Source organism: Agelaius phoeniceus, chromosome 8, assembly GCF_051311805.1.
Source record: "Agelaius phoeniceus isolate bAgePho1 chromosome 8, bAgePho1.hap1, whole genome shotgun sequence".
NCBI classification, from domain to species: Eukaryota; Metazoa; Chordata; class Aves; order Passeriformes; family Icteridae; genus Agelaius; species Agelaius phoeniceus.
In genome coordinates, this window is record NC_135272.1 from 19,538,307 (window position 1) to 19,563,289 (window position 24,983).

The 24,983-nt window shown below is 38.5% G+C and overlaps 1 protein-coding gene across 1 annotated transcript; it reads right to left on the reverse strand.

Annotated features, from left to right (window-relative positions):
* Positions 1–602: 602 nt before the first annotated feature.
* Positions 603–24,161, reverse strand: PALMD (palmdelphin). Its single transcript, XM_077182182.1, has 8 exons — positions 23,852–24,161; positions 18,560–18,640; positions 13,411–13,541; positions 8,871–8,985; positions 7,968–8,001; positions 7,761–7,871; positions 5,973–7,067; positions 603–2,219 (listed from the first exon to the last, which is right to left on the reverse strand). Exons 1-8 carry the CDS (start codon positions 23,894–23,896, stop codon positions 2,176–2,178), a joined length of 1,656 nt encoding a protein of 551 aa, XP_077038297.1. The 5' UTR covers positions 23,897–24,161; the 3' UTR covers positions 603–2,175.
* Positions 24,162–24,983: the final 822 nt, after the last annotated feature.

Consider the following 24,983-nt stretch of genomic DNA (forward strand, 5'->3'; position numbering starts at 1 on the left):
GTGACTTCACATAATGTGAACCACAAAGCTGCATCACTCTGAACCAGCTGTTTATGACCATCATCCCACACAAAGAATGACTGCAGCTTCAGCTTTGCCTCTGAGAGACTTTTGTCTTGTGGGGCCTTAGAAATCACTTGGCTTTAATGATGAATTAGAGTTTTGCATGGCATCTCTACCGACATTTGAAAAGATAATTTGCCATGTTGTATTTCTATTCTTGTTGATATGAAATGCAGGAAAGCTCTGGGGCTGTAGCAATCAGATGACAAACATTCCTACTTTCCAGAAGCACAAAGCTTTCTAGTCTTTCCTTTAAACTACTTGGGCTAGTATTGTAATGATAGTTGCTCCCTTTTCCATATTATTTATGTTTAAAAGTACAGGTTGTTGGGGGAGCAGAGGATGAGTGTACATAGCTATCTGCTTCTGTTACAAAAATTGTGACTACTTCCTATCACTCACCTGCTCTCATTTTTTGGTGTATCCTTAAGAGTTGAGGCTGAAGCTTTCTGCTTTCACAACCAGCAAATGACAGAAGAAGCATAAGGAAAAAAACCACTATAAAACAGCAAAACACAAGAGGATAGGCATACAGGAAGTGTACTATAATAAAATTTATTTGTTCTTATTTACTATTCCACTCTCCAGGTAACCATTTCTGATAAGTCTTAAAATTTGAGATTATTACCCACATCAGACTGGGAGCCACCAAGTATTTAGAGGCTACAAATCAGTCAATTACTACCATCGTGCCTCAGTATGAGGTAGTAACTTCAGTTTCCTGCTTTGAAAAGAATACCAGCAAAAAATTACAGTGTTTTTGTTTTTTTTACTGGTGCATAATTAGAGTCAACTATACCAGAATAACACAACATGAGCTTTATCTATTTAGTGTTACAAATTGAGGCTAAGACCTAGTAAATTAAAGCTGTTGTACTGATTTGAGTATAATGGTGTAGTGTCCTATGAGGCACTTTCTTCCCAAGAACTATGTACTGGAAAATCTGACTTGGATGTGATTTCTCCAGATGGGATTGAACCTGCTTTTAGGGCTCTTACCTCCTCTACCATGTGGAAAGAATTAACCTGTTTTTTGGTGGGAGCCTTGAAACTTGCTGGAGAACTGTGCCCAGCAGTGGCTGCACCTGTAACAGATCTTTGTATTCAGCTGCAGAACAAGCTACTGGCAGCTCAGCATTTCTGGTGGGAGGCTTGCCTGATTTTAGCTCCCCAGCCCACTGAAACCTAAACACTATGGCTGTTGGAGTCCTTTTTTATGTTGTTGGGGGTTTGTTTGTTTGTTTTGGTTGTTTTTTGTTTTGTTGTGGTTTTTTTTTGATGGACAGCACTGCCTGTCTGGCAACCAGTTTCTTGGAAAAGCAAGGAGCTTTCTCAGCAGGCTGGGAGGCGAAACCATGCTCAGGAGGAGGTCAGGCTGTTCATATTAGGCACAGGACTGATCTGTGAGGTTGTGGGTGGGCAGCATGTTTGTGGGATGGTGAATAGAACAGCCTGTGGGGATGGCTACACTGTCATATGTAACATAGAAGGGTGAATGGACTGTGGAGATCTAGAAGGATGCTAAATATTTCAATATGCTGGCTTAATTATTTTTTGTTTGTTCTGCTATCACTTAAAAAGGAATGCTTTACATTTCATCCAAGGTAGTATAATAGGAAAGCATGTTTTATATTTACATGTCTTCCTGCTCCTCTCTCACATTTTGCTTTTTATTAACCAATGCTTTTACAAAAAGAATGCTGCAACAGCATTTTCAGTCAAAATCAGATAGATTGGCACACTTTAATGTGAAACAACATCCCGTGAAGTTCCATGGAGATAGGTGTTTATCTGCTCTGTGTATATAGCAACAGCATATTTCTGATTGTCAGAACAGGTATGCACGTCTTCATACTTGTATATACCCTGCATTTATGGCCTTATGTAACTTCCTACTATTTTTAATAAAACCCAGGATGTGATGTGTGTGCATGTGGAAGTTGGTCAAATCTGAAAGTCTGTTAAAGTCCATTGCATTATGCAGAGGGCAAAATAGCCCATGAAACAGAGTAGCAAAACAAGCATTACGATCCAGAAAAAGTATGTGGAAGAAAGTCTTCTTAGCTTTATCTGCTTTGAGTGGTAATTTTTACTTCCATTTCATTACAGCTGTTAAAGGACTTTTTTCCCCAGCTTTGCCATTCTCATCCTCAGAGCTGCAAAAATAAACAAAGCCATTGCATTTTAAGTCTTTCTTTCTGATTCTGAAGCAAAATCTCCTTATTTAGAAAAATGAAGAATACACATACCTCCGGTGGTTAATCCAGCAGAATAAGCATTGTTTTAGTGTTATAGAAAGAAATCAGTAGAAGGTGTTAGTTCTGGTAATTTTGCAATAAAGTGAGTATATTTAGAAATCACTCCATAACTGCTATTTAAAAATTAGCACAGCTACCTTCTATTTTGTCTCTGTTACTATCACTAACACAGAGTTGGCTTTGCCCTTGACTGGATGCTGACAGATTAAAAGGACACATTAATAATTAAACAAACTCTTTGTTTAAACTAAACTCCTCAGTGGGAGCTATAACTATTTGGAAACCTTTTCCTTTTCGATGATGCTCAAAGAAAACTTTCCTTTCTTCCCAGTGTTGTGAGTCAGAGTGGGAGTTAGTCACGTTCCTGATTTCATCTGATGCAGTAACAGCACCTGTATAAACATCAGTATGGCTATTGTCTGTTACTGGGTATAATGGGGGTAAGTTTGAAAGGGACAGCAAAAGGCCAATGATTTAATGTTAAGGTTATTTTTGGAACAGCAATATAATGCTGTTGTTTGATATGTAAAAGCCTCCCCCCAGCACATTGTTGAATAATCTCCATTACTCTGACCTGCTAGTTTGAAGAGTTACCAAAAATAGTGTGTCTCATTCCTGCACCCTGCATATGTCTCTGTGCTGAGACACGAGGGGTCACAGCAGCTGTTTACTTGATTTACACGTGTCAGCAAGTGTCCAGCTCAAGTTATGTTTTGAATGCTGAAGTTGATGCAAATCATAGAAGCATCTGAGTAACTTTATATCATAGGGCCATTAATGTTAACCTTAGCTCTTACAAAGACACTGTGTACTTTTTACAGGCTGAGGAATTCTGAAGGATTCAGGCTCTGGTCATGGTTTGAGAACAGTCAGTTTGATGCCTCACTTCTAGCTCATAGTCTGTTTTTGTCGTGTTCTATACATTACAGGAACAGATGGTGTGCATGAATCTTCATTAAAAAAGATTTTCGTATTTTACTTCAACACAAATGGAGCTGTCTCCATTGTGTTTTTTGAAGGTTGCAAAGCTTCCAGTGGTAGGAAAAAAAAGCTCATCTAGACTAGCTAGCTGCCAAAACCCTTGGACCTTTGTGTCCCATGAGAGCCTGTTCCACACTGTCAGTATGTTTTGCTGCTTATTCAGCTTTACTTTTGCATTTCCTTATTCATTTCACTATGTCTAGCCTTTGTTCCCTCCCAAGGACTTTTCATTTCCCTAATGAGTATTGCATCTTCAAAACATTTGCACTTGAATTAATTTGCCTGAAATTTGAAGAAGAAAACAAGCCCTAATAATGCAAATACGGGTGTACCAATTATAGAGTTGTCATCCTTTTCTCTGTATCTCTGCCCTCTGGTTTTCTGAGGGCACATACTTTGAGATATTGGTCAAGAAGGGAGCTTGTGGGAGAAGGAAAATTGCTGCTATGTGGAAAGGTATGTCCTACATCTTTGTAAGATTGTGGGCATGAAAAGCTCTTAATTTAATCTGATCTGTCTCTATATAGATTGGCACCTGGAACAATGCCTCTGCCTCCTTCTTCTTGGCCATTGATAACTGGTTCAGTAACTTGTTCTGAAGGTTCATCTCTTTCCTAAAGAAAAATTGTTACATAAGGGGCCATTATGCTGGTCTGTCCTGTGCTTTGTTTTCCATTGTCTTTCAGAGTCCCCAGTGCTTGTTTAATGTTTAAATGCTGCAAGTGCTTGCCAAAGCTTTAGTTTCCAAGAGGATTTGTTTTTTGTTTTACTGTTCGTTGTTTTAGTTTAATTAATGATGAGCTACCAAAAATAATTGACTCCACTTTTTTCTCTAGCGGTGCTTACGGTGAACCTGCTAGGGTGGGCATCAATGACTGCTTTGAAAACAATATATTTCTCTAAGAAACAGCTCTGTATAATTACATTGTTCTAGATTGAGAGGCTTTCCTGGTTTTGTTTCTCTTTTAGAAGTCTCAGTAGGATTATAGGGCTCCTTGGGAAAGATTGAGTCACTTCCTGGCTTTTTCCACTGATCAAAAATGTCCCAGGGAGTGGCAATAAATAAGTGGAGGGCTAAAGAAGAGTATGGCTTAGCTCCAAGTTCTACTAGGTATGAAGATATGCACTTGGAGGCAGTGCTGACTGGGGGAATTTTTGAGGCAATTGCCAAACTGCTTTTAATGTAGCTGGGATCCATTTTCCCCAATTGCACATTTTCTTATTGGTGGAATAGTTATAAGTGACCCTTCTCTGTTATTCTGTACTTATGTTATGTGGGAATTAAGGGACCACCCCCAAAATATAATGGGCTGGAGCAGATTCTGGAGTGGTTTATTTTGCCTGTACTAACTACTTCTGCTTCCAGTTGCTGATATAAAAGCTCCTGGCAGCAGCCCTTAGTGCTGGAGAACACAGGGAAGTACAGAGATGGCAGGATGGGTGCTTGAGGAAGGCAAAGGTAATGGAAAAGTGTAGTGGCCCTATTGACCAGAAAGGATGGGCAGCACTGCTGCAATGTTTCTGGCTTTTGTGTGCATGTCTCCACAATGTTGATCCTCTTAAAAGCTGAGAGCCTTGCTTGCTGGACAGTTCTTCCCAATCACTGCCTACTGATGCAAAAATACTTGAAAGTTCTTACATGATCCAAAGATCATCCTCTTTCCTGGCTTTACATGTAGTGTAAAGAATTCCTGGGTTGTCAGTTCAGCTTTAGCCGGGGTCTAAATTTACATTTTTGCTGCAAATTCTCTGGAGGAGAGAATGTGGCATCAGGATCCCTGATCTTCCTGTAATTCAACCAGACTGTTCTTTCCTTCAAGTGGAATGTGACTAGTCTGCAATCTGCTGCTCTATAAGTATACTTAAATGGAGTCTAATTGTATGTGTTAAAGTGCAACATAATCATAAAGAAGAGTTTTCTATATTTCTGGAAGATTCTGCTATTGCTTTCAAACTTTTATTATAAAACTTTATAGTAAGAAATAGGTACCATATGTATTTATAGAATATAAAAATTATTCAAAAATAACTCTGTGGACTACTGAACAAACAGTGTGTAGTGATGAAAACTCTCTCATTATCTTTCAGAAGTTACAAAAATGTCTAACTCCGGTTAATGGAAAAATGTTAGAACTTGCATAAACACTATCATGACAATGTTGGCAATGTTGATTCCTTAAAAATACAAAGTAAAGGTGATTATTAAGCAGTCTTTCTTATTTAAGGAGTAACTTGGATGGTCTAGGAAGTAGTTGGAATGCAGACAGGCAGAAGAACATGCCAGTGAGGGAGGAGGAATTGTTAGGTAGCAATGCTGTTAGTTACCTGAAAGAAATGAAAACTAATTCTGCTAATTTTGGTAGCTTTAATGGAACTTGAAAGAGAACCATTTTTAATCTTTCAAGGTTATAGGAATGGCATTTCTGTAGTAGTTTATTTTCCAAATTTTGGTATGGTAACTAGTGCATTGCTGAAGACAAAATAATTCAACAGATCCAAAATGTAGATTGGTATTTGTTAACAAAGAAGAGCAAAAAAATGATTATTAATAGCGTATTAGTCTGAAACAATCCAAACAATATAAGAAGTGATACAGTTGCCAGCAGATAAGAGCAATATCAATTTGCTACATGAGTGAGCAGCAGTTACATGATTTTCCTTTTCTGTTACCTGTTAGTGAGGGATCTTCTGTACCATCTCCAGACATCTGGCTGTGAAGATGAGTGTGGTGTGTTGGTGAGCTTAAGCATTCCTCTTGTTCTTGCAGGGAGATGGAATTTTTGTGGGGTACCTTGTTCAGGCTTGCACCCAGACTGCTCACAGGGTTTGTCTGTTGGGCTTCTGTGGTTTTCCTGTTTGGTGGCTGATAAACTTTACTGTAATGGCCTATGGGATGATATGCTGGTTTCTCAGATTTGCTGTCATCTTCATCATCGTCATCAATGATAACGAGTTCTGCACGGATGACCCCATCATATGGGGACAGCTTCTGGTTTGCTTCCGCATCGTCATCGTCGACGCGCTGGTAACCCATGAACACCATCGTCACAGGCTCAGATTCATCCACGTAACAAGGTACAGCCTGCACAATGTTGTACCGAACATCTTCCTCATCCTGAGGTGCAGGGGATGCTGCATTAGCATGACAGGGATTTAAAAATCTTGTCTCACTATGTTTTTCCGTTGTGTTCTGGTAAGGTTTTAATTCCTCATGTGCAGCATTTCTTTCTTCATTATGAATCATGTTGTCAGGATTAGTGTGCACTTTATTCTCTGTATGAGAAATTACTGGAGAGGGAGACTTCGGTTGTATTACCTTTGGAAGATCAAGGCCATTCTCTTTATTTTGCTGCATAAAGGGCTCTGTTTTGGAAGAGAATCCTGTCTGATGATTGCTAAATCCATTCATCTCTCTTTTATCAGTGCCTTCTGGTTTTGGTCCTGGGACTAATTTGTCTTTCTGAGGAGTAACTGGCCTGCAGAATTTGTTTGCAAAGACAGGTTCATGGTACTCTGTGGGAGACTGAGAATTTTTTTCAGTTGCCTGCCGTAGCAGGTCTTCCACTTCAACAGGAGCAAGTTCATCCATCCCATTTTGTGTTGTGGTCCCATTTGAGGACACTGCATAGACTGACTTCCTGCCATCATCATAGACTTTAATTCCTGTCTCTTTAAACTCCTTTGAGGGAAGAGGTATTGTTGATAACACTGTGTTTTCTCCTGTCTTCATGTCTTTTTCAACCTTAATTTCCATGGCAAACAATGCTGTTGAAAGAAACAAGTGCTTAAACTGGCAATGCAGTAGCTGCAAGAAATACAGGACTTCTGACAGTGATAGAAAACAACTGTCAGAATGAATTATTAAATATGTGAAATTATCACATACACAAACTGTATATTAGATTCTCATTTTGGATGTCCCCTTTTATCCAGTGGAAAAAAGTATTTTCATTCTGTGAGGAAGAATCAGCTGTTGAGACAGTTTTCATTACATGATAGACTGAGAAATCCAGATTTAACCTTGGCCTCAGGCGTTATGCTGGGCAATAGCAGCTGAAAAGCTCCATGTGCTGTGATGCCAGAGAATCTTGGGCACTCTGAAGGGTTAGGAGGCTTTGTAGTAGTTGGGAAATTGCCTGACTACTGCTGGCTACCCAACAGCTGTAAGTGCAGATAGAAAATGAGAAATGAATGATATGAAGGGAGTCTGTACATATGACAGGCAGAAGAATGAAGTGCTGGAAAGAAGTGTCAGTGGTGAAAAGTTATTCCCAGTGGCACATACTTTACACCACTGTCTCACCTCTCAGTTTTGATGACCTAACTGGCAACACAGCTTAAATGAGAACAAATGTCTCATATCTGTAATGTGTATTCTTTGCTTACAGTGAATTAGATTCAATATATAGGAAGCTCTTGTACGTATCGACACCTTCTGGAGTTACTAATAAGCAGTACCTTTTCTTTTTTCTTCATCATCCGTGTCAGCATGTGCTGTGCTTCTCAGTGCAGAAGGTCTGAAATACTTGGGAAGGTCAGGGATGCTGGCATATATGTAGTCTGCTGCCTCTAAGTAAAGAAGATCCACAGATCCACAAAGCATTAGTATGTTTTAACTTATTTCTACAAGAACCTTTTAAAAAATAGTCTTTTGACTAAACGTACCTTTTTCAAATCCAGTTTTTTCAGTCTTCACAGACTAGGTGGGAAAGAGAACCATTAACAATGAATGTGATAGTTACTTTTAAGATGTTAACTAGACAGTGCTTTGGTTTCCCTGATAGTTTTAACCTTTTGTGTTCACAGCTTCATACAGAGAAGGGCCTAAAAGTGAAATATGCTCAGTTGGAGCATAGAAAGTGAGAAAGAGAAATTTCTGGGGTCTTATGCCACTATGATTCCAAGTCACACAGGGAAGGACAAAAATATTATGAAGTGTTAAACAGTGACCTGGCCTCCCACTGTGGCCCAGCCTGGTTGGTGTCAAAGGTTTTTTTACAGGTCCTACTTTGACTTTCCAGTTTTACTGATCTCCCTGTGTAGCTTCAGAGAATGTGTGAGTGTATGTAAGAACAGCTGGAGAACTGAAGTTTAGTTTCATCACTGTATTTTTTGAGATGGTTTAAGATAATTAAAAAATACTAAAATTACCTTTTGACAAAGACTAACAGCTGATAATATTAAGATGCATCATGATCTCTGTCAGGGACTTGGTGGAGAGCATGATGCAGTTTAACTGGGCACATCACCTGAAGGAGCATGAGCAGACCAGCCTCGGTACCTGGTCTGTGCCTGGTGTGTCTGTCTCTGGCTGAGATGCAAAGCTGCTGGTGTCAGTGGGAGTGCTGTAGATGAGTCAAGATAGGAATTGCTCCCCCACCCCCATAAATAAGCAAATGGAGACATGGGCACTTAAACAATGTAACATCTTGACCCCTCTCGTGTTTGAACTGTTGTCACTTTGGACAAAAGCTCATGACCACTCATGGGATCCAGCTAGTTCCCCTTTCCCTGGATATGATAATGATTGAGTAATAAATTCTATTTCTGGAATAATATAACACTAACCTTTATTATGTCTTCTGTTGTTTTCTCAACAGACTTCAGTTTCTTTAAAATTGCTTCTTCCTTAGCTGAGACTTCCATTTCTTGTCTTTCCAGAGCCTCAATTTCCTTCTCCAGTCTGCAATCACAGTTGCATTTCATTTAATACCAGGCAGAGAGCAACACTGTGGAATTGATGCATTGGGAATATGGACACTAGTAGAGATGGTTCTACTTACCTTGACAAACTTTGCTCTTATATGAGATCAACTTATGGTTTCACACACATTGGGAAAAAGGTGTGAAATAGTATTTTCATTTAAAAAGAAAAAACCCAAGACCAACAATAAACAAAGCCTTCCACATTTAAACATGAACTATTTTGCCAGTTAGGACTTGGCTGATGGGTTAACTATTTTATTTTAAAAACCTTTATTGTTATGTGAAAGCAGTATTGAGGCTCAGAAGTAAAAATTTCTTTTGGGCTATTGACACTTGCTGTAGGTTTGTATGTTACAGCTCCTTTCCCTACCCTTCTTCTGTGGTAAGTCTCTGTTGTATGGTTTGTTGCATATTAAAACTGAGTACAATGATCAAGGTATCTTTTTTCCTGATCAGAGTTTTTATTTTCTTAGTGTATGACAAACACTTCTAGACAGAAAAGTCCAAGATAAAAAAATTGAATCTCTGTGTCAGAGAGGGAGAAAGCACACTGCTAAAGTAAAGCATCTTAGTCAATTTTTTCTCTGACTAAGGCAGTGACTTAAGCAGGTGTCCTGTTTCCTATTTTTTATTCTTTCTTATCAAGACTACTCTTTTCTTCATAAGTGCATATTTGCTGAGTTTTAAATGGAATTTGCCTTACTAGCTGAGTAGTCGGGAAGTCAATTCTCCATGAAGATCTAGAATCTAACTGCAGATTTAACTCTGAAGTGGGACTTGAACTGAATGTCTTATGCTGTAGGTTAATGCTGTATAACTTTAGTCTCACAGTTCTTTTTAAAAAAACTTCTTTTAACTTAAAAAAAAAAAAAAAAGAAATTCCAAAAGCTTCCATATTTTCCATATGAGTGAAATATGCCTGCTATTTTTTTTAATCCATGCTGGAAATCAATGACTGTAGACCTAAGGCAGCTGCAACTGATACCACCTTTTGCTGAGAGCAGTCAGAATAGTTACAGCTGAGAACAAGTTACAGACAGGGTTATAGAAGTGTTGGCCTATAACCCAGAGGGAAAGAAGTGTTGGATTTTTGTACTTTGACTTCTTTACTGTGTATTAGGATTCACAATATTACACAAAGTCACCCTGAATTATTAAAGTCTGTCAACCCTTTAAAGTAATCAGTCTAGAAAAGCTGAATGCAGGTTGACAGATTAGCATTATTGATTTCCTTCTGTGTGGCTGAGGAATCTGAATTACCATTATGGCTCTTGCCCTATTTAAACTCAGATATGTAAAGCTACACTAACAGGGTGCTACATGGACTTTTATCTGTTGGTGACAACGTCTCTTTTTTATATACAAAGGTATCACAGACCTCAGAACAGATATAGGAAAAAAACCCTTCAGGATGAAAGTAAAAGCTAAAAAAATATTTAAAAGCTGCTCACACTCTGGACCTGAGCTCTGCAAGATGGCCTTAGAACCCTGATCAAAGGTACCAATTACAGTGCTAAAATTTAAAAAAATTTACAAGGGGGATGAATATTTTTGGACAGCTATAAAAGAAAGTAATGACCATGTGCCATATTTTTGCACTTCTTATGGAACAGTCTTTGTTTAATATATTGAGATGTTTTATTTTTATTGACATGTTTATTTTTAGATGAGAGTTGATCACAATATTCTCATAATCTGAAAATCATTAAAGACTCACAGAAGCATAATGAGCTGAAAAATCATTCACTTATACTGTGGATTTATTTTAGTCTTGGCTCTAAACACTTCTAGACACACAGGTGTAAGAAGAGGAGAAAAAATCTTGGAGATACTTTCAAAAAGGGAGGTGGGGAAAAAGAGAAAACACAACCCCAAATACCCCAAATAAATCACAGATTATAAACACCATGTATTTACCTGAGTGATCAAGAAACAAATTACAGTTTATATATGCTCTTTCACCCATACCAACACCCACTTTATATGGTAATTAAATTCTCAGTGATTCAATTCTCAGTGGGTTTAGAGAGAAATTCTCATACCCATGTAATGGGAATTGCATCTAGACTCTAAGTGTCTCTTTTGCACTTATACTTGCAAAACCAGATTTTATGGTTCAATTTCAATGTGTGCTGTGAGTGTGCACTCTGGGATTAGCAGAAAGAAAACTTCTAAGAGATGTGATTTGTATAGTTCAAAGAAATTGAAGCCCTTATAACATCATGCGGTTACAAAGTTAGGCCAAGGTCTTTCTGGTGTGTTTAAATGTTTACAAGCTTCTAAGTCAATCACATATTTATGAAGTTATATCCCAGTTTGTCTTGAAAGGGTCTCAGAACTATTCTAGCAATTATATGAAACTACCTTTTGTACAGTGCTGCATTTTTCAGGAGAGTAATGGAAGTATGACACAGCTACTGTATTAAATCTATCCTTTGAATATTTGTCCTCTTTTCAAGTAGCACTGATTATTTGAGAGGGAGAAATGAGTAGTATAGAGGTGTGGATGTGAGAAGAAACCTTAGAAATCAAGACACTAATTGAAAGGTTTCTCTAACAAAGTAGCAGCTGAATTCAGATCTATGGAGATTGCCTGGATGCTGCTGGCCATCAGCTGATCTGCTGCAGCTGGCATCACTGCCACCCCGGGAAAAAATAAATGGCTTGAGAACAAAAAGCAGATAGGAAGATACCACTCTGAAGAATTCTAGACTGAGGGGAAAAGGCAGTTTAGCAAGCTCTCACAGGCTTTGAGGTGAGTCAAATGCTTTAGCAGCTCTCTAGTATAGCCTTGAGTCTGCTTTCATGCAGCACATTAAAAGCAATTGAATAGACCTCAGTTGTTTTGCATTTTTAAATACGTTGTTCAGCAAGTAATTCCATCAAGAATGAGTGTTATTAGCTGAAGATTTAGTGAGAAAACAGGACTCTTTAATTCTTTATTCAGCTTGTACCCTGACCAAGGATGTGCTCACTTGGTTCACTGAAGCTTCAACTATGTACAGAGGGGAAATGGGACAGATAGTGTAAATGCAATTTTTTGTCTGTAACCAAAGCATTCAGCCATTTGTCTCCAAGGTGGCTCAGGCTGCTTGCTATTCACTGTTTTGTCATTGATACAAAGAATGGAACTTCTTCCTTTTACAAAAAAAAGCTCAAATCTGAACTGATTAGTAGACATACCCCACCTCAATTTGACACTCAAGTAAAGAATGTTTCAAAACAGAGATCCCATTTAGGAAGGTGATGGCAAGGCCCATGCCACTACTGTAAATAATCTGTCAATACTTGCAATTGTCTTCTCAGGAGAAAGAAGAAAAAACTTGTCCAAGGATAATCAAAGAGTCTTTAAAGTGATTCATAATTTTTAACTGAAGACAAAACACACACAGAATATTCAACAGAGTGAACTGGATATCTCCAAATCAAGTGAGTTTTAATAGTCATATGCTTAGGAGAAAGAATTCTACTGAGCCTCTCAGTTTATTTCTACTGTATGATGTGTCTACATGATCAGTTTAGCAATGTTTGATTTACAGGGCAGGACAAAGGTCAGACAGGTTTTTGTTAGCTTTGGTGATAACTGTGGTGTAGCAAAAGCACTGTGCAAGAACTGTATGATGCATATTTTATATTTATTAGTGGACTACATTCCTAGGTTTCTGTATCACTGCTGGCTGGTTTGAAACTGGCTTGGGTGTGTATAAACAAGATGTAATGTTATTTAGAAGGCAGTGTGGATGTTTTTCCTGATGCCCTTGCTAAATAGTTATTAGGGAGTGGTAGGAAATTTAATTTATAGCAAAAGACATGTGAATAAACCTTCCTAAGTTCTTAGCTCAGGCTTTGCTTATAGTTAACAGGACTTGGAATCTAATCTTTCCTCTCACTGCTTAGAGAAGGGCTGAACTTCCAGTGGTCTGATGGGGAAATGCTTGTTCAGCACCATTTCCTTGTTGCTCCTTAGCCCATTCTAGCCCTAGATGCTGTTCTTTTCTGGTACCTAGTGTCTTATAGGCCCCTCTTGCATGCCTTCAAAATGACAGCCTCTGGGATGCTTTCAGGGCTTGCTGGCTGCCTCCTACCACTGCAACAATGAACCCTACAGAGGTGTGTACCAAGCTATTCTGTAGAGAAAAGTGCTTTTGAGCAAGAAGTCAGCATAATTATAGGACAAACTAGCATGAGGCTGCTACCTGTAAGCCAAGAGAATTATTGTCTGTGTCAGAGATGGAGTGCATTCTGTATTCTCTAATTCTGACTGACTAGAAAACACAACAAGAATTGCTTTGCTCTGTGTGTGTTTAGCATTTGTTGATACTTTCATCTTTTACAAAATAAGGTAGGACTTGTGAGATGGGACCATTTTAACTGAGACACAAAGGCAGGGGTACTTCCCTACCTGAAAATGTCTTGTTCCAGCTCATGAGTCCGTTGTTGGTCCTCCTGATTCTGCTTTTGCATTTCTTCTTCTTCCTTTGGAGTCATAGAACTAAAGCCATCCAAGAGCCATTTTTCTCGCAAGGCCTTTTTCTGATGGGGAAAAATAGACAAGTCAGTAAATGCTAGATTTAAGCTATTTAACCATTTGCTGTATTTGTCTTGATGGTACAGATGTGATCTGCAGCATTGTGATCTATCCAGCATAAGGCAACCTGACCACAGTGAGTGTCACTGGAAGAGAAAAACTAAATGTTGGGTGTTTTGAGATTAACTTAAAAGCAAAGTCTTTAGGAACAATGCCCCATTTTATTAGTTCACCCAACAAAAATGTACAGTATGTCAGCTGTTATCCAAAACAGATTAATATGGGTAAGTGAATCCAGTGGTTTGTGTGTCTTCAGTAAAGCAAACCAGTTGTACAACCATACATACAACAGACTCATGCAAAAGACTCCAGTCAGAAGCACAACAGTTTTGTTTCAATGGCCAGAATTTCTGGGGTCCTGGCATTGCATGGCTTCTGGAAGGAGGTATAAAAGATGAGAAGTTTCTGTAAATAAGATTGCATGGGAGTAGAGATCTCTAGGGAGTTAAAGATGCAGTGGTACTCCTGGAAGTTGAAAGGATATTGTGTACTTATACTGAACTCACATTTCATCTGGTGAAGATGTGTGGGGTAAGAGAGGCAGTGGAAAGGTGGAGCATGGGTAGCTGCTGTGTTTAGTGTTTCAGCAGACCTGCTGTGCATTTAGAGCTGCTGTGGCAGGGGCAGTCCAGAGCTTAGGTATTTAGGTCCTGACCTGGTTAGTGCCTGTGGAGTTCTTCCTGTGCAGTGCTGGCTTAAAAATGGGTGTATTGTGTGTGTGCACAGGTAAATGTATCTCTCTCAGCTGTGTTTTCAAATTCTGAAAAATGCCATTGTATGCATTGACTGCTTCCTACAGCTGCTTTACACTAGGGAAGATGGTACCTGAAAGTCATCAGAGCTCTCAAAAATACTCCTGGTAAAATAAAAAATATTCTTGGAGATAAGTTCATATTTGCAGGCTGAAACTTGTAAACCATGCCACATTTCTTGCACTCTTTTTACTCCTTTCAGTTTAACCCAGGGGTATAAATGCAGTTGCTGCCTTGGGGAAGGAGTTGGGACTCTTTAGAAATACTCTTTCAACAGGCAAAAAAGGAGCACACATATAAAGTCTTTAATTAACCATGAATGTCCCAGTTATAATTTAGATTCCTTGAGCTGTCTGATTTCCATATTAAGTTTTTGGTTTTCTCCCCCCATACAGTTTTGTTAATTGCAGGATGTGGATGCAGATACATTGAATTTTGACTACCGCTGCTTGAGGCAGTGTGCCCAGCACTGCTGCATAAACCTCAGTGCTGCTTGCAGGGGCTGTTGGAATCCCTGCCTGCATCCTGTGTTGAGTCACTTCAGCTGTTGCTTCCTGCACTTTTCTATTTATTTTGCATTTTCCATGAGGTTATTACTGAGGCCCAACTGGCGGAGGAATGTATATGTGGGACCTTATTGCAGTCAAAAGTAATTTTCCACTTGACATATAATGTCATAGAAAGTGTGTCTAAAACAGGCTTGCTGAGAAGTCTGGGCACTGTGGTGCTTTTAATTTTTTTACTTGTGGGATGTAAGAGCAATGTTTACAGTTGCCTTTGCCTGCAGTCTGTCTCTCTCAACACTGGGTCCTAGGAAATCTTGGTAAACACAGGTTGCTCAAAACTGATGTTCTGAGCCTTGACTCTGTCTGTAGAATCACTTTGCAGCACTTCCTTGTAGTTGTTTTTTAGGCTCTAATGAAATAAATGCAGATTTTAGTAGGCTATTTTTACATTATCTGGTAGATGCAGGTAGCCTGGCGCTGGCACAACTCTTATTGACCACTAAATACTGTATTCTCAAGCTGGAGGGCACATAGTTATTAATTCCCTTTCTATCAAGCTGTTTAGCTTTTAATGATAAGTAGGGCCTCTAGAAAAGTGAGGTTTTCATCTTGGCTGGAACAGTGTTAGTCTAGCACTTATGTCTCCAAAAATAAATGGATAATTCCTTGTAAGATTTAGAGTGGGGCTGGCACTGTAGACCTCAGAAACCAATACCATGTATTAAAATCAACAAAAGCTTCTGTCTGTATAGGGTTAGGCCCAAGAGAGCAAACTCCCTAAATACAAACATAACACAATAGTGTTATTTTTGCATGTTTCTAGAGCAGTTTGCTGCTACACACAACTAAATGCCATGTAATCTTTTTCATTTAATTAGCCATTTTTGAAAGAATGACACATTGTGTAGTTTGGAAAGAACCTTTGAATAAAAGAGGGTTTCAGGTCTGCTCCATCCAGGCAGCGGCACGAGCCAGTGCAGGAGCAGCTGCCTTGGGCCTGACAGGTTTTTCACTGGAAGGAGGAGGTGTGTGACAAGCACCTACAAGGTAGCACTAATGGAGTTCAGGCATGTCAGAAGCCTGAAAATTAATAAACTAAACTGTGAAAGCTCTTAGAAAGTACATGCAAATCAGTACTGACTGCACTTTTCAAACAATTCTGTCTGGTCCTTTCCCTTGTTGCTTCAGTGAGAAGGACTCCAAGTAGAAGGAAGGATTGGTTTTTGGACCATCTGGAATTACTGATAAAATTTCTTCTGTACCCACACTAGCAGCCTCCAATAACCCTTGCAGCTCTGTGAAGCCCTGTCCACACAGGTATATTTGCCTGCATGCCTCCACATCTACATTCCCCACATGTACTCTTCTCTCATTTGAGAGAAGAGTACCTGTAGGGAATTAATGTTCCTTCTCCACTTGTACCAAAATAACTAACTAATAAATAACTAAGATCTGTCATGATGCCCCATGTGTATTTCTAGTAAGAAGTTTACTTGGGGGCAGCAAATAAAGAAATTGGGAAGCTAGAGCAGGGATTCCTATTTGCAAAAGGGAAGCTAAAACTCCCTTTTTTAGGCAACAAAAAACATACCAAAGAAAAGCTCCAATAAAAACAAACAACCAGAAACCAAACCAACAACCTTCTGATAAACCTGTTGCTAAGGGTTATAAATGGGAAGGACAAAATGAGGAACAGGATAGTGCTATCCATCTAGCAAGAACATCTCTGGCAGTGAGATTTACTAACCTGCAATGATTTCCTAGGGGACAGGTGTGAGCTGTATTAATAGATCACGGAGCACTGGATTTCACCAAGCACATAACTGGTATGTGTATAAATGGGTGGAATCAGCCTGAATCCCTAGGAAAATGACCCCTTAATAAAATTTTCTGCAGTGTTTAAGTGTTTTAGAAGTCTAAATCTGTTTTAAAGCAATTCATGCTTTGGATCTTTTTGTTGTTTGACTCCATTGAAATACCTGAATTAGTCTGAAGCAAGAATGTTCATTAAGGGACAAAAGTTCTGGGGTATAAAGCAAAAGCTGTTCATGTACTAATGTGTTTGATATTAGGTGCCTGTCGTATTCCTGAACTGAAAAAGTAGTCTACATTTTGTGTGCTCCAAATAACTAATGATGTACATGTATTTATACAGCATACGTGTGTATGTAAGTATATATTTAAATGTATGTAAGTATATATTTAAATGTATGCTTGATTCGTCTTTTCCAAGTGAATAATTTCTTCAACAGATCCTTGCTTTGCTTTGTATATGCAAGAGAACTGATTTAATTTAAAAGCTTTTCTGTATGATTTCTCATACAACAGGCAGAGAAATCACATCCTCTGTTCTCTTCCAAAGTAAAACCATTTCAGTAGTATTTTGCCAGGAGTGTTTTAGCCTCTCTGAAAACTCCATAAAATTTCTTCAGAATAAGCACAAGGTTGGTTTTTGCTTTCTTAACTTTTAAAACTCCACTGGACCTATTAATTTTAGCTATGAACATGTACTAAGTCTGTAAGGAAACGGCCCTAGGGCTCTGTCTGCACACAGCAGTTGTGAGGATTAGCTGGTTGTCTACAACAGATCAGTTTATCCCCCTGTAAAGAAGGGCAAAAGAGTCATCTGGATTTATAGACATGGAAACTTGAAATAAAACTTTCAGTACTTGATGTAGCCATGTACCATGATGGAGGAGTCACATGTTTGCTACTCAAAGGTTACAGGACTTGGAAGGGATATTCCCCTCCCTTTTAGACAAGATGTTCCACAAATGGCCAAGCCTGTCCTTGGAGTAACTAGCTTCCAATAAAACCTGGGCATAGCTCTGTGTTGGCTTGCCTGGCCCAGTGTACTGGTCTATCATGGCTTTTCATTTTTTTGGCTTGACACAAAAAAAAAAAGGGTGGAGGAAGCTCAGGATCTGGTGGTGGCTGTTTTGAAGAGGAGCCTGTTTTAAATATGCTCCTCTCACATTTGCTGGAGGAGACACGCCACGCTCTTGGTGTTAGATTCAATATATCTCTCTTGAGACTGTTTATCTGCTCACATAACGAAAAGACATGGACTGCCAAACTGCTATAAACATTTTAAGAATAGTGGTGTTGGGTAGAAATCAGTGCAATTTCAGTCCTCTACAGAGATGGATCTTTAGGTTTCTTATACCTCTGGACTTTGTAATCCTGAGTTTACCAGGCCATATTTGAGGACAATATTTGTAGCATTTATACCTTTTTTTTAATATACAAAAAAGGCATTATTTTACTAAAGAATAATTAAACAAACTGACAAAACCCTACAGCCAAATAAATATGGTGTTTTTATTCTAGGAAAAAATGCAGTTAGACCTCATCATTGTGCTGCACCCTGTACCAAGTGGGGTTGCTGTTGTGGGATTAGGGAGTGAACACACCCAGTCTGAAATGTGAGGCTTAATTTTCATCTGTGAGTTTTTCCTGGTTATGATCTCATTTTATGCCATGTAAGTGATCAAGTAACATTAGCTCCCCAGTGTAATTTTTTTCAAAGAGTGATGCTTATTAAAGTCAAATGGAGTCCTGGCAGGACTCCACAAAGCTGTGAAAATTTGACAGTAAAAGCACGACTTTAATGCATGAAGATTTGCATTCCAAAATCCCCAACCTTTATTCATGCTGTATGACTTGAGGCTATCTTTAGTTACATAAATCTAACACTTTACTTACCTTCAAATGTTGGTGTTTCATTTTTTCCTCTTCTACTTTTAGACGTTTCTGTGTAATTTCTTCTTGCAGTTTTCTTTTGTCCTACAAATTAAGAACAATAAAACTTTGTTTAGAGAAATTACTTGTTAATAAAATTATTATGTGAGTGTTCAGTAGGGTGAAATCAATCCATGCAAATAAAGCCTTATTATAAATCTTATGTGGTGCTTAGGCAGTGCATAATTCTTTGCAGCAATAACTTGATCCTACACAGGTATGGTTTCCACTGCTCTTTCTCCAAAGTACAATTAAATGTGTTAATGACCACTGAGGAGGGATGGTGTAAAATAATTTTATTTACTCTTGGGAAGGGTAGGGGGAAAAAACAGGAAGAAAGTACAGTTTAACAAAATTGTACATGCAGAATGAGACTAAAAATGGATCCTGATCAAAATTCCTGAGGCAGCCCACACATCATTTAGGAGAGGAAAGAGTCTGCATGGGCTGCACTGAGCAGCTGTGATACATCACTAGATGAAATGGGCTGTCAGTGAATCCAGCACTGAGTTTATGTATCCTGTGGCTAATAGCTGAAATAAACAGGAATAAACAAAGACTTAGAAATTTGTTTTGTTAGTCAAATAATGGTAAAGATGAGAAAAGAGCAATGTAACATACTTCATATATGTTGTTTTCTCAATTTAAAAAGAATTTTTTTGTTTGTGCTCAGACTGTTTTTGTGGCTGCTGATATTTAGAAGGATAAACTTCATGTTGTACTGGTCTATCCTAGTGCCACTTTAATCCTTTTTATTACAGGTTAGAGAAAAAAGGAAATGGGTGAACAATGTCTAAACACTGGCACTGCTTGAGTCTCTCCTGTTTTTGGATAGCACTGTCACATGGAGTAACCTTGTGGCTCCTCTGTGTGAGGCCAAACACTGATTTAGTACCTTGTGTCCTCAGCAGCCGGGGGAAGGAAATCTTGCCAAAGGAAAGTAACTTTAATAAGGTGTATTAATAGGCTATTGTCTTGGTCATCCTTAATGCTGTAAAATTCTGTTGTTGGGCATGGCACCTTGCCATATGCCAATCAAGAAACATTTGTACTTGTTTCTTGATACATTTTGGGGAAGTAAATCTTCTGTTTGTCCTGTGCAGAAATGTTTGTTGACTGGAGGCTAATCCTTCTTTCCTATCAATTAGAACAGCCTGGCTCTGTTAAAAAGGTGGTAGCTTTTTAATACAGAGTCTGTTTTCAGACAAGTATGCTTTAGGAAGGGGTTAACTCCTTCACAAACAGAGGAAAAGCCTTGCCCTTTCAGCCCACCTGTGGAACCAGCTGTGTGTGAGGACTGGAGAAAGTCAGCAAGGAAGTGCTGGATGTAAGGCTGGGAGTTGTTCTCCACCATTTCCCTGGGATCTGGGATTTGGTAACAGGAAGAGCCATGGTGTGCTTGGCTGAATCATTTCACTGTTACTGGAAATGAGAAATTGGCAGTGGGGCCACAGGCTCTGAGGATGATTTTTGAAGGATAGGATAGGAAGTGGAAGAAGCCACCAAGCTTTAAGGGCAGGATACAGGCTGGCCAGGCACTACTGATACTGTGCTGGGATTTCACAGGTGAATATCAACACTGATCTCTCACAGTCTGAAGAGTATAGCAGTTATTTATAAACCCTTTACAATTTTTCCTTGATGGTGTTAGTCTGCCTTTTTAATACTCCAAGCAGAACAGGTGGGGCTCTTTCCTCAAAATACATGCTATTTTTATCTCTGCAGTGGTTTTGTGTTTTGCCAATGCCCTTTAATACAATTAAACAAGTTACAGATTTAGGATCACTACAATATGTAGTTTTTCTGCAATGACCCTTGTGTGAGCCTTTATCCAAAAGCTGCTATGCTGGATTTTTCTTAGCCAGACCTGATTTTAAAGACTAAGTATCTGGTCTCTGATTTTCACACTTTTCCTTACTTAGGAAATATTCCTATACCCTCATGGTATAAATGGCCTTTAAATAACCCATCATTAGATGAGCAGTGTGACAGGATATTGTGTTTACAGATTATTACAATTCTTAAGAAAAACTCTTTTTGTCTTTACTAAAGTTCTGGATAGGATTCTTAGCCAGAGAATGAACTCTTACTTGGTTTATACTATTAAAAAATATTTTAAGTCAATTTGAGTATTCTTTTTTTTACCAGTGGGGATGCAACAAGAATTTGGGCAGTCTGAAATTAGTTGTTTGTACATAAACTACTGTGCAGAAAGAAACCTGAGTATAAAGGCATGAATTAGTGTATTTTAAACTAACTGTTAATAAGGAACCTATTTGGTAAAGAAACTTTTGCCTGTTTTTTTTTTTTTCAGAGGTTCATAATTCTTTTATGTCCAATGTTTTTTCTTTAAGTTTTCTTCTTCTATCCTCTGGTGTTCTAGCATGCTTTAATTTCACTGGTAGGTATTAAATATCTGTTATACAGTTATCCAGATTGAATCAGCTGAAATGGATTGTCTTTTATATACCTAGTTTATATATCTATATAATTTAGTCTAATTCTAGAAGCTAAGAAGTATGAGGAATCTTTTTGAACCTTATGTGCCAAAATAACTTTTAAAACTTGTTAGAACACTTTCTACCATGCATTCTGCTATGCTTTGTCTGCACATCATGTCTTGCTTTATGAAGCTTTGACTGTACATCTAATGGAATAAATGTTTATTCCTGGATAGCTAAGGGAGGCATGATTCTATTAAACCTCATGCTCTGCCCCTCCAGATGATCATGTTGCTGGCAGAAGTCTTTGAAGTCCAGGAGTCCTCTCTTACTATGCTCTTGTTAATGTGTGCAGGATTTGCTTTTCATGACAGAGCATCTTCACCATTCCTTTCTGTTATGCATCCATGAAAGGTAAGACTTGGTGTTAATTTTCACTCCTACTGAAACATGTGGGACTCTTTCCTGACTTTTGTGCACAAAAATGAATTGTGTTCTAGGCTGGATCTGCCTGAAAGAAAGGCAATGGCATTCACAGAACAGAGTCTTGTGAAATATCTAGTCTGCCAAGTCCATTAGTTTGTGTCATTGTTCTACAGTGGGGCCAAAGATGGTGGTCTTGATCCCCTGGCAAATGCCACATACTGTGAATTCCATGGAGCAGCTAATGTTTTAACTAATGTATTTTTATTTTCTTGTAATTTTCTAGACATTAAAACCCATTAAGGGTTTTAAAGCATGAAGGTATTAAAGCTTTCATATCTTAAGGTATGAGAGTCTTTCTAACAAAATGAAGGGATTTTATTTTTTGCTTTTCTAGTCTAGATACTCCAGCAGCGGGTGGTAGCTACATAACAAAGGAAAAAGTTTCCTTTTCAGAGCCGTGGGAGCATCAAAACATTTAATAACAGCAACATCATGAACATAAACAATAATCAGGTTTTCCTTTTTGTTTGCTATAGGGAGAAAAGATTTGCAAAAGGCTTTGAGAGCTCCTACTGGTTGTGTTGCTGTCAAGGAGACAGGTATTTAACAAGAGAAACCAATAAGTTTCAGTGCAGGTGCAGTTATTGACAGCTGGAGTGCCCCTTGCTATCCTGTTAGATCCTGTACAGCAAACATCTGGAAGGTAGCGCTTGAAATTCCCAGGTACTTCACTTGAGCCACCCCCCCCAGAGCCATGGAGTAGCTTACTGTTGTAACTGCAGGGTGTTGTTTCCCTGGACAACTCTTTCTGCAGGTTGGTAGGGCTGATAGCTTCACTTTAATCAGGCTACTTCATTTCTGCAGTTGGAACACTTCATGTGTTTCAACTGAATGCTCTGGATTGATGAAAGCAGAGAGCACATTGCTCCTTCACACATCAAGTGTAATAAATGAAGTCATAGGCAGAACCCAAAAATTATTTCCTATTTCTTCTAATGCAAGACACTGGAAGCTGTCCCAGTTTCTTTAAAGAAAACTGCTTCAGTATTCCTTTGGAAGTAAAGCTGCAGCTGGAGGATGCCAGCCTCAGTGTGTTCACAGGAGTCCTCACCAGCCAAGAGTGCTGCCCCATTCCTGCCCCTGCATCCCAGGGAGCACAAAACATTGTGAGGCCTGGACTTCTCTGGAGTGCCAAAGCTGTTGATATCTTTTGAGCCCATGCGCTAGAGACAAAGTCCAGGTTATGACCCTGGTTCAGGCAGCATTGCAGTTAAACAAACAAATGTACTCTAAACCCTCTAAAACATTTCAAATTACCTTATTGTGGGCTTCTGTCAGGTCTCAAGTAAACACAGTAAATGGTCCTGTTGGCTCTTATTAAGTGCGATAATTAAAACACAACTGAATTAAAATCCAACCTGTTAGATTCCCATAGATTTCCAGTTATGCCTTCTTGCATTTATTTTGATTCCAATAAGGTATTCTTTAATTCTGCCCACCATTTATTCTGCTAGTTTTGTTTCATAACTAATCTGTCATGTTAGGATTGTGACAAATACCTTTGTTTCTATTATTTATTATTAACTAAGAGAGTGAGTGATCCTTCCGGAGGTTTCCTTTCATCTCAGAGGGACAAATGTTGTTTCAGTTTAAGTCTTTTGTAAGTGAATAAGTTGAGTTGGAGATCAAATCAGAGGAGGATTTGGCTTCAGCCAATTTTTATAACATCAGGTTGTATTACTTTAAAAATAGGTTAGTTGTTCCTTTTGTACACTAGAAATCATCGCTTGGATTTCCTTTTAGAAGAGAAACTGAAAATGTTTTCTAATGTCTCCAGCATAGACTTCACTGAGTCTGTCCTCTGCAAACTGACAGGAGGAATTTTCTTAATCCAAGCTTGTCCTTTTTTACTTTTCAGACAGCAATACTTATGGGAGATCATTAATAATTCAGAACTTGTATTTAATTCCACAGTACAAATGAAAAATCTCTAATCTCACATTGTGAAATGTAAAAATTGACTTGTTCTGGAATTCTCTAGCTGCCTTCTGACCTTCAGGCAAACATTCTGTAATGTGTGTTTTACACTGTCCAGTAGTGATTTGCACACATACTTTCACTGCTTTGAATTTAATTTAAAGGTGCAATGCAACCAATACAACCCATAATGAAGTCAGTACAGTCATCTTAGCTCTCTTAAAGCAATATCCTATAAACTAAAATTATTAAGTAACAATTTCAAGCAGACAAAGTCTTTTCCTTTTCTGTCCTGAGCTAAATCATTATTCAGCAAACACACAGCAGCTCATTGCTAATATTACTTCTAAATTACTTCTAAGCCTTTTTTATTTTTTTTTTTAAGTAGAGAATTATAACCATGAGCACTTACTGTTATGGCCTGGAATCTCTCTTTCAGCAATTCGGCTTCCTCCATTCTACAAATCAAAAACAGACAAGTAGTGAAGGCAAAGAGAATGAGACCATAAGCAAAAAACCTCCCGGTGGGGCTACAAAAAAAAAAAAAAAAAAGCTGAGGTGATTTGATCCAATTCCAGAGCAGAAAGAGGCAGAATTTTTGACTTGTCAGAAGAGTCCCTGAACAGATGAGCAGATCAGTCCAGACAGACACATGTAATGAGGGTGTGGAGAAGAGGCAGACAGGGAGAGTGCTGGCATGAGTTGACTGACAAGTTGGAACAGTGGAGCACAAGCTCTTTTCCTTCAGGAGCTGCCAACTCTTTGTTTTAATGTGCTCGGTTAGCGTGCCACTGCTTCTTTAACTGTTAAATGCCCAAAACAGACTCTTACAGGACCACAGTTGAAGTAAACTTTTATTGTGTTCCTATTTATCTTTCCTTTCTTTTTCTATACTACTGGTGATAAACAGATATTTTAAACTTATTAAATTTATTTAAACTAAGAAAGTTTATTATTTAAATTATTTATCTTATTTCACCAGTATATTTTAACCTGTTTTAATATTAGCATTGTAGATGGCATGGAGTTTTTTTGAGACAGCTGTTTCAATTTAGTTTTGTAGATGAAATTTCTAGAAAAGCTGTATTCATAGCTGGAAGAGTTTTAGAACTGCTAACCTGAAGTAAGATAAACTTTAAGCAGTCAGGTCTTTCATTAAATGCAAGTGTTAATCTGTGCAATTACTGGTCAGCTATCTGGGACTCAGGGGAAGCTTTGTCTAAGTAAGGATTTCAGGATCATCACTGTAGTGTTACCGAGATGAATCTAAAATGCTGGTGGCTCTCAGGCTGGATTTTTAGTCAGTTGACTTCCTGCAGATTTCTGCTGAAAACAGCATTCTGTGCCTGTTCAAATGGTGCACATTTTGACCTTTCCAATTACCTGAGTGAGAGTCAGCTGTCCAAAATCAATCTAGGAAACTTGCAGAACAAGTGGAACTGCCTTAGTAAAATCCAGTTGTGGAAAGAATTCTAAGCAAATCAAACAGCATAAAGGTGTAATGTGAATCTGGAATCCCTTTGTTACCTTCAGTATCACGTAAC

What these genes read in the sequence shown, in the direction of transcription:
- PALMD (XM_077182182.1), bottom strand. Translation starts at nt 23,896, where the DNA reads ATGGAGGAAGCCGAATTGCTGAAAGAGAGATTCCAGGCCATAACA. An exon ending in CAACAGAAGACATAATAAAG is followed by an intron (nt 8,002 to 8,870) that starts GTTAGTGTTATA and finishes TTTCCCACCTAG; the next exon opens with TCTGTGAAGACTGAAAAAAC. An exon ending in AAAAACTGGATTTGAAAAAG is followed by an intron (nt 7,872 to 7,967) that starts GTACGTTTAGTC and finishes TTCTTTACTTAG; the next exon opens with AGGCAGCAGACTACATATAT.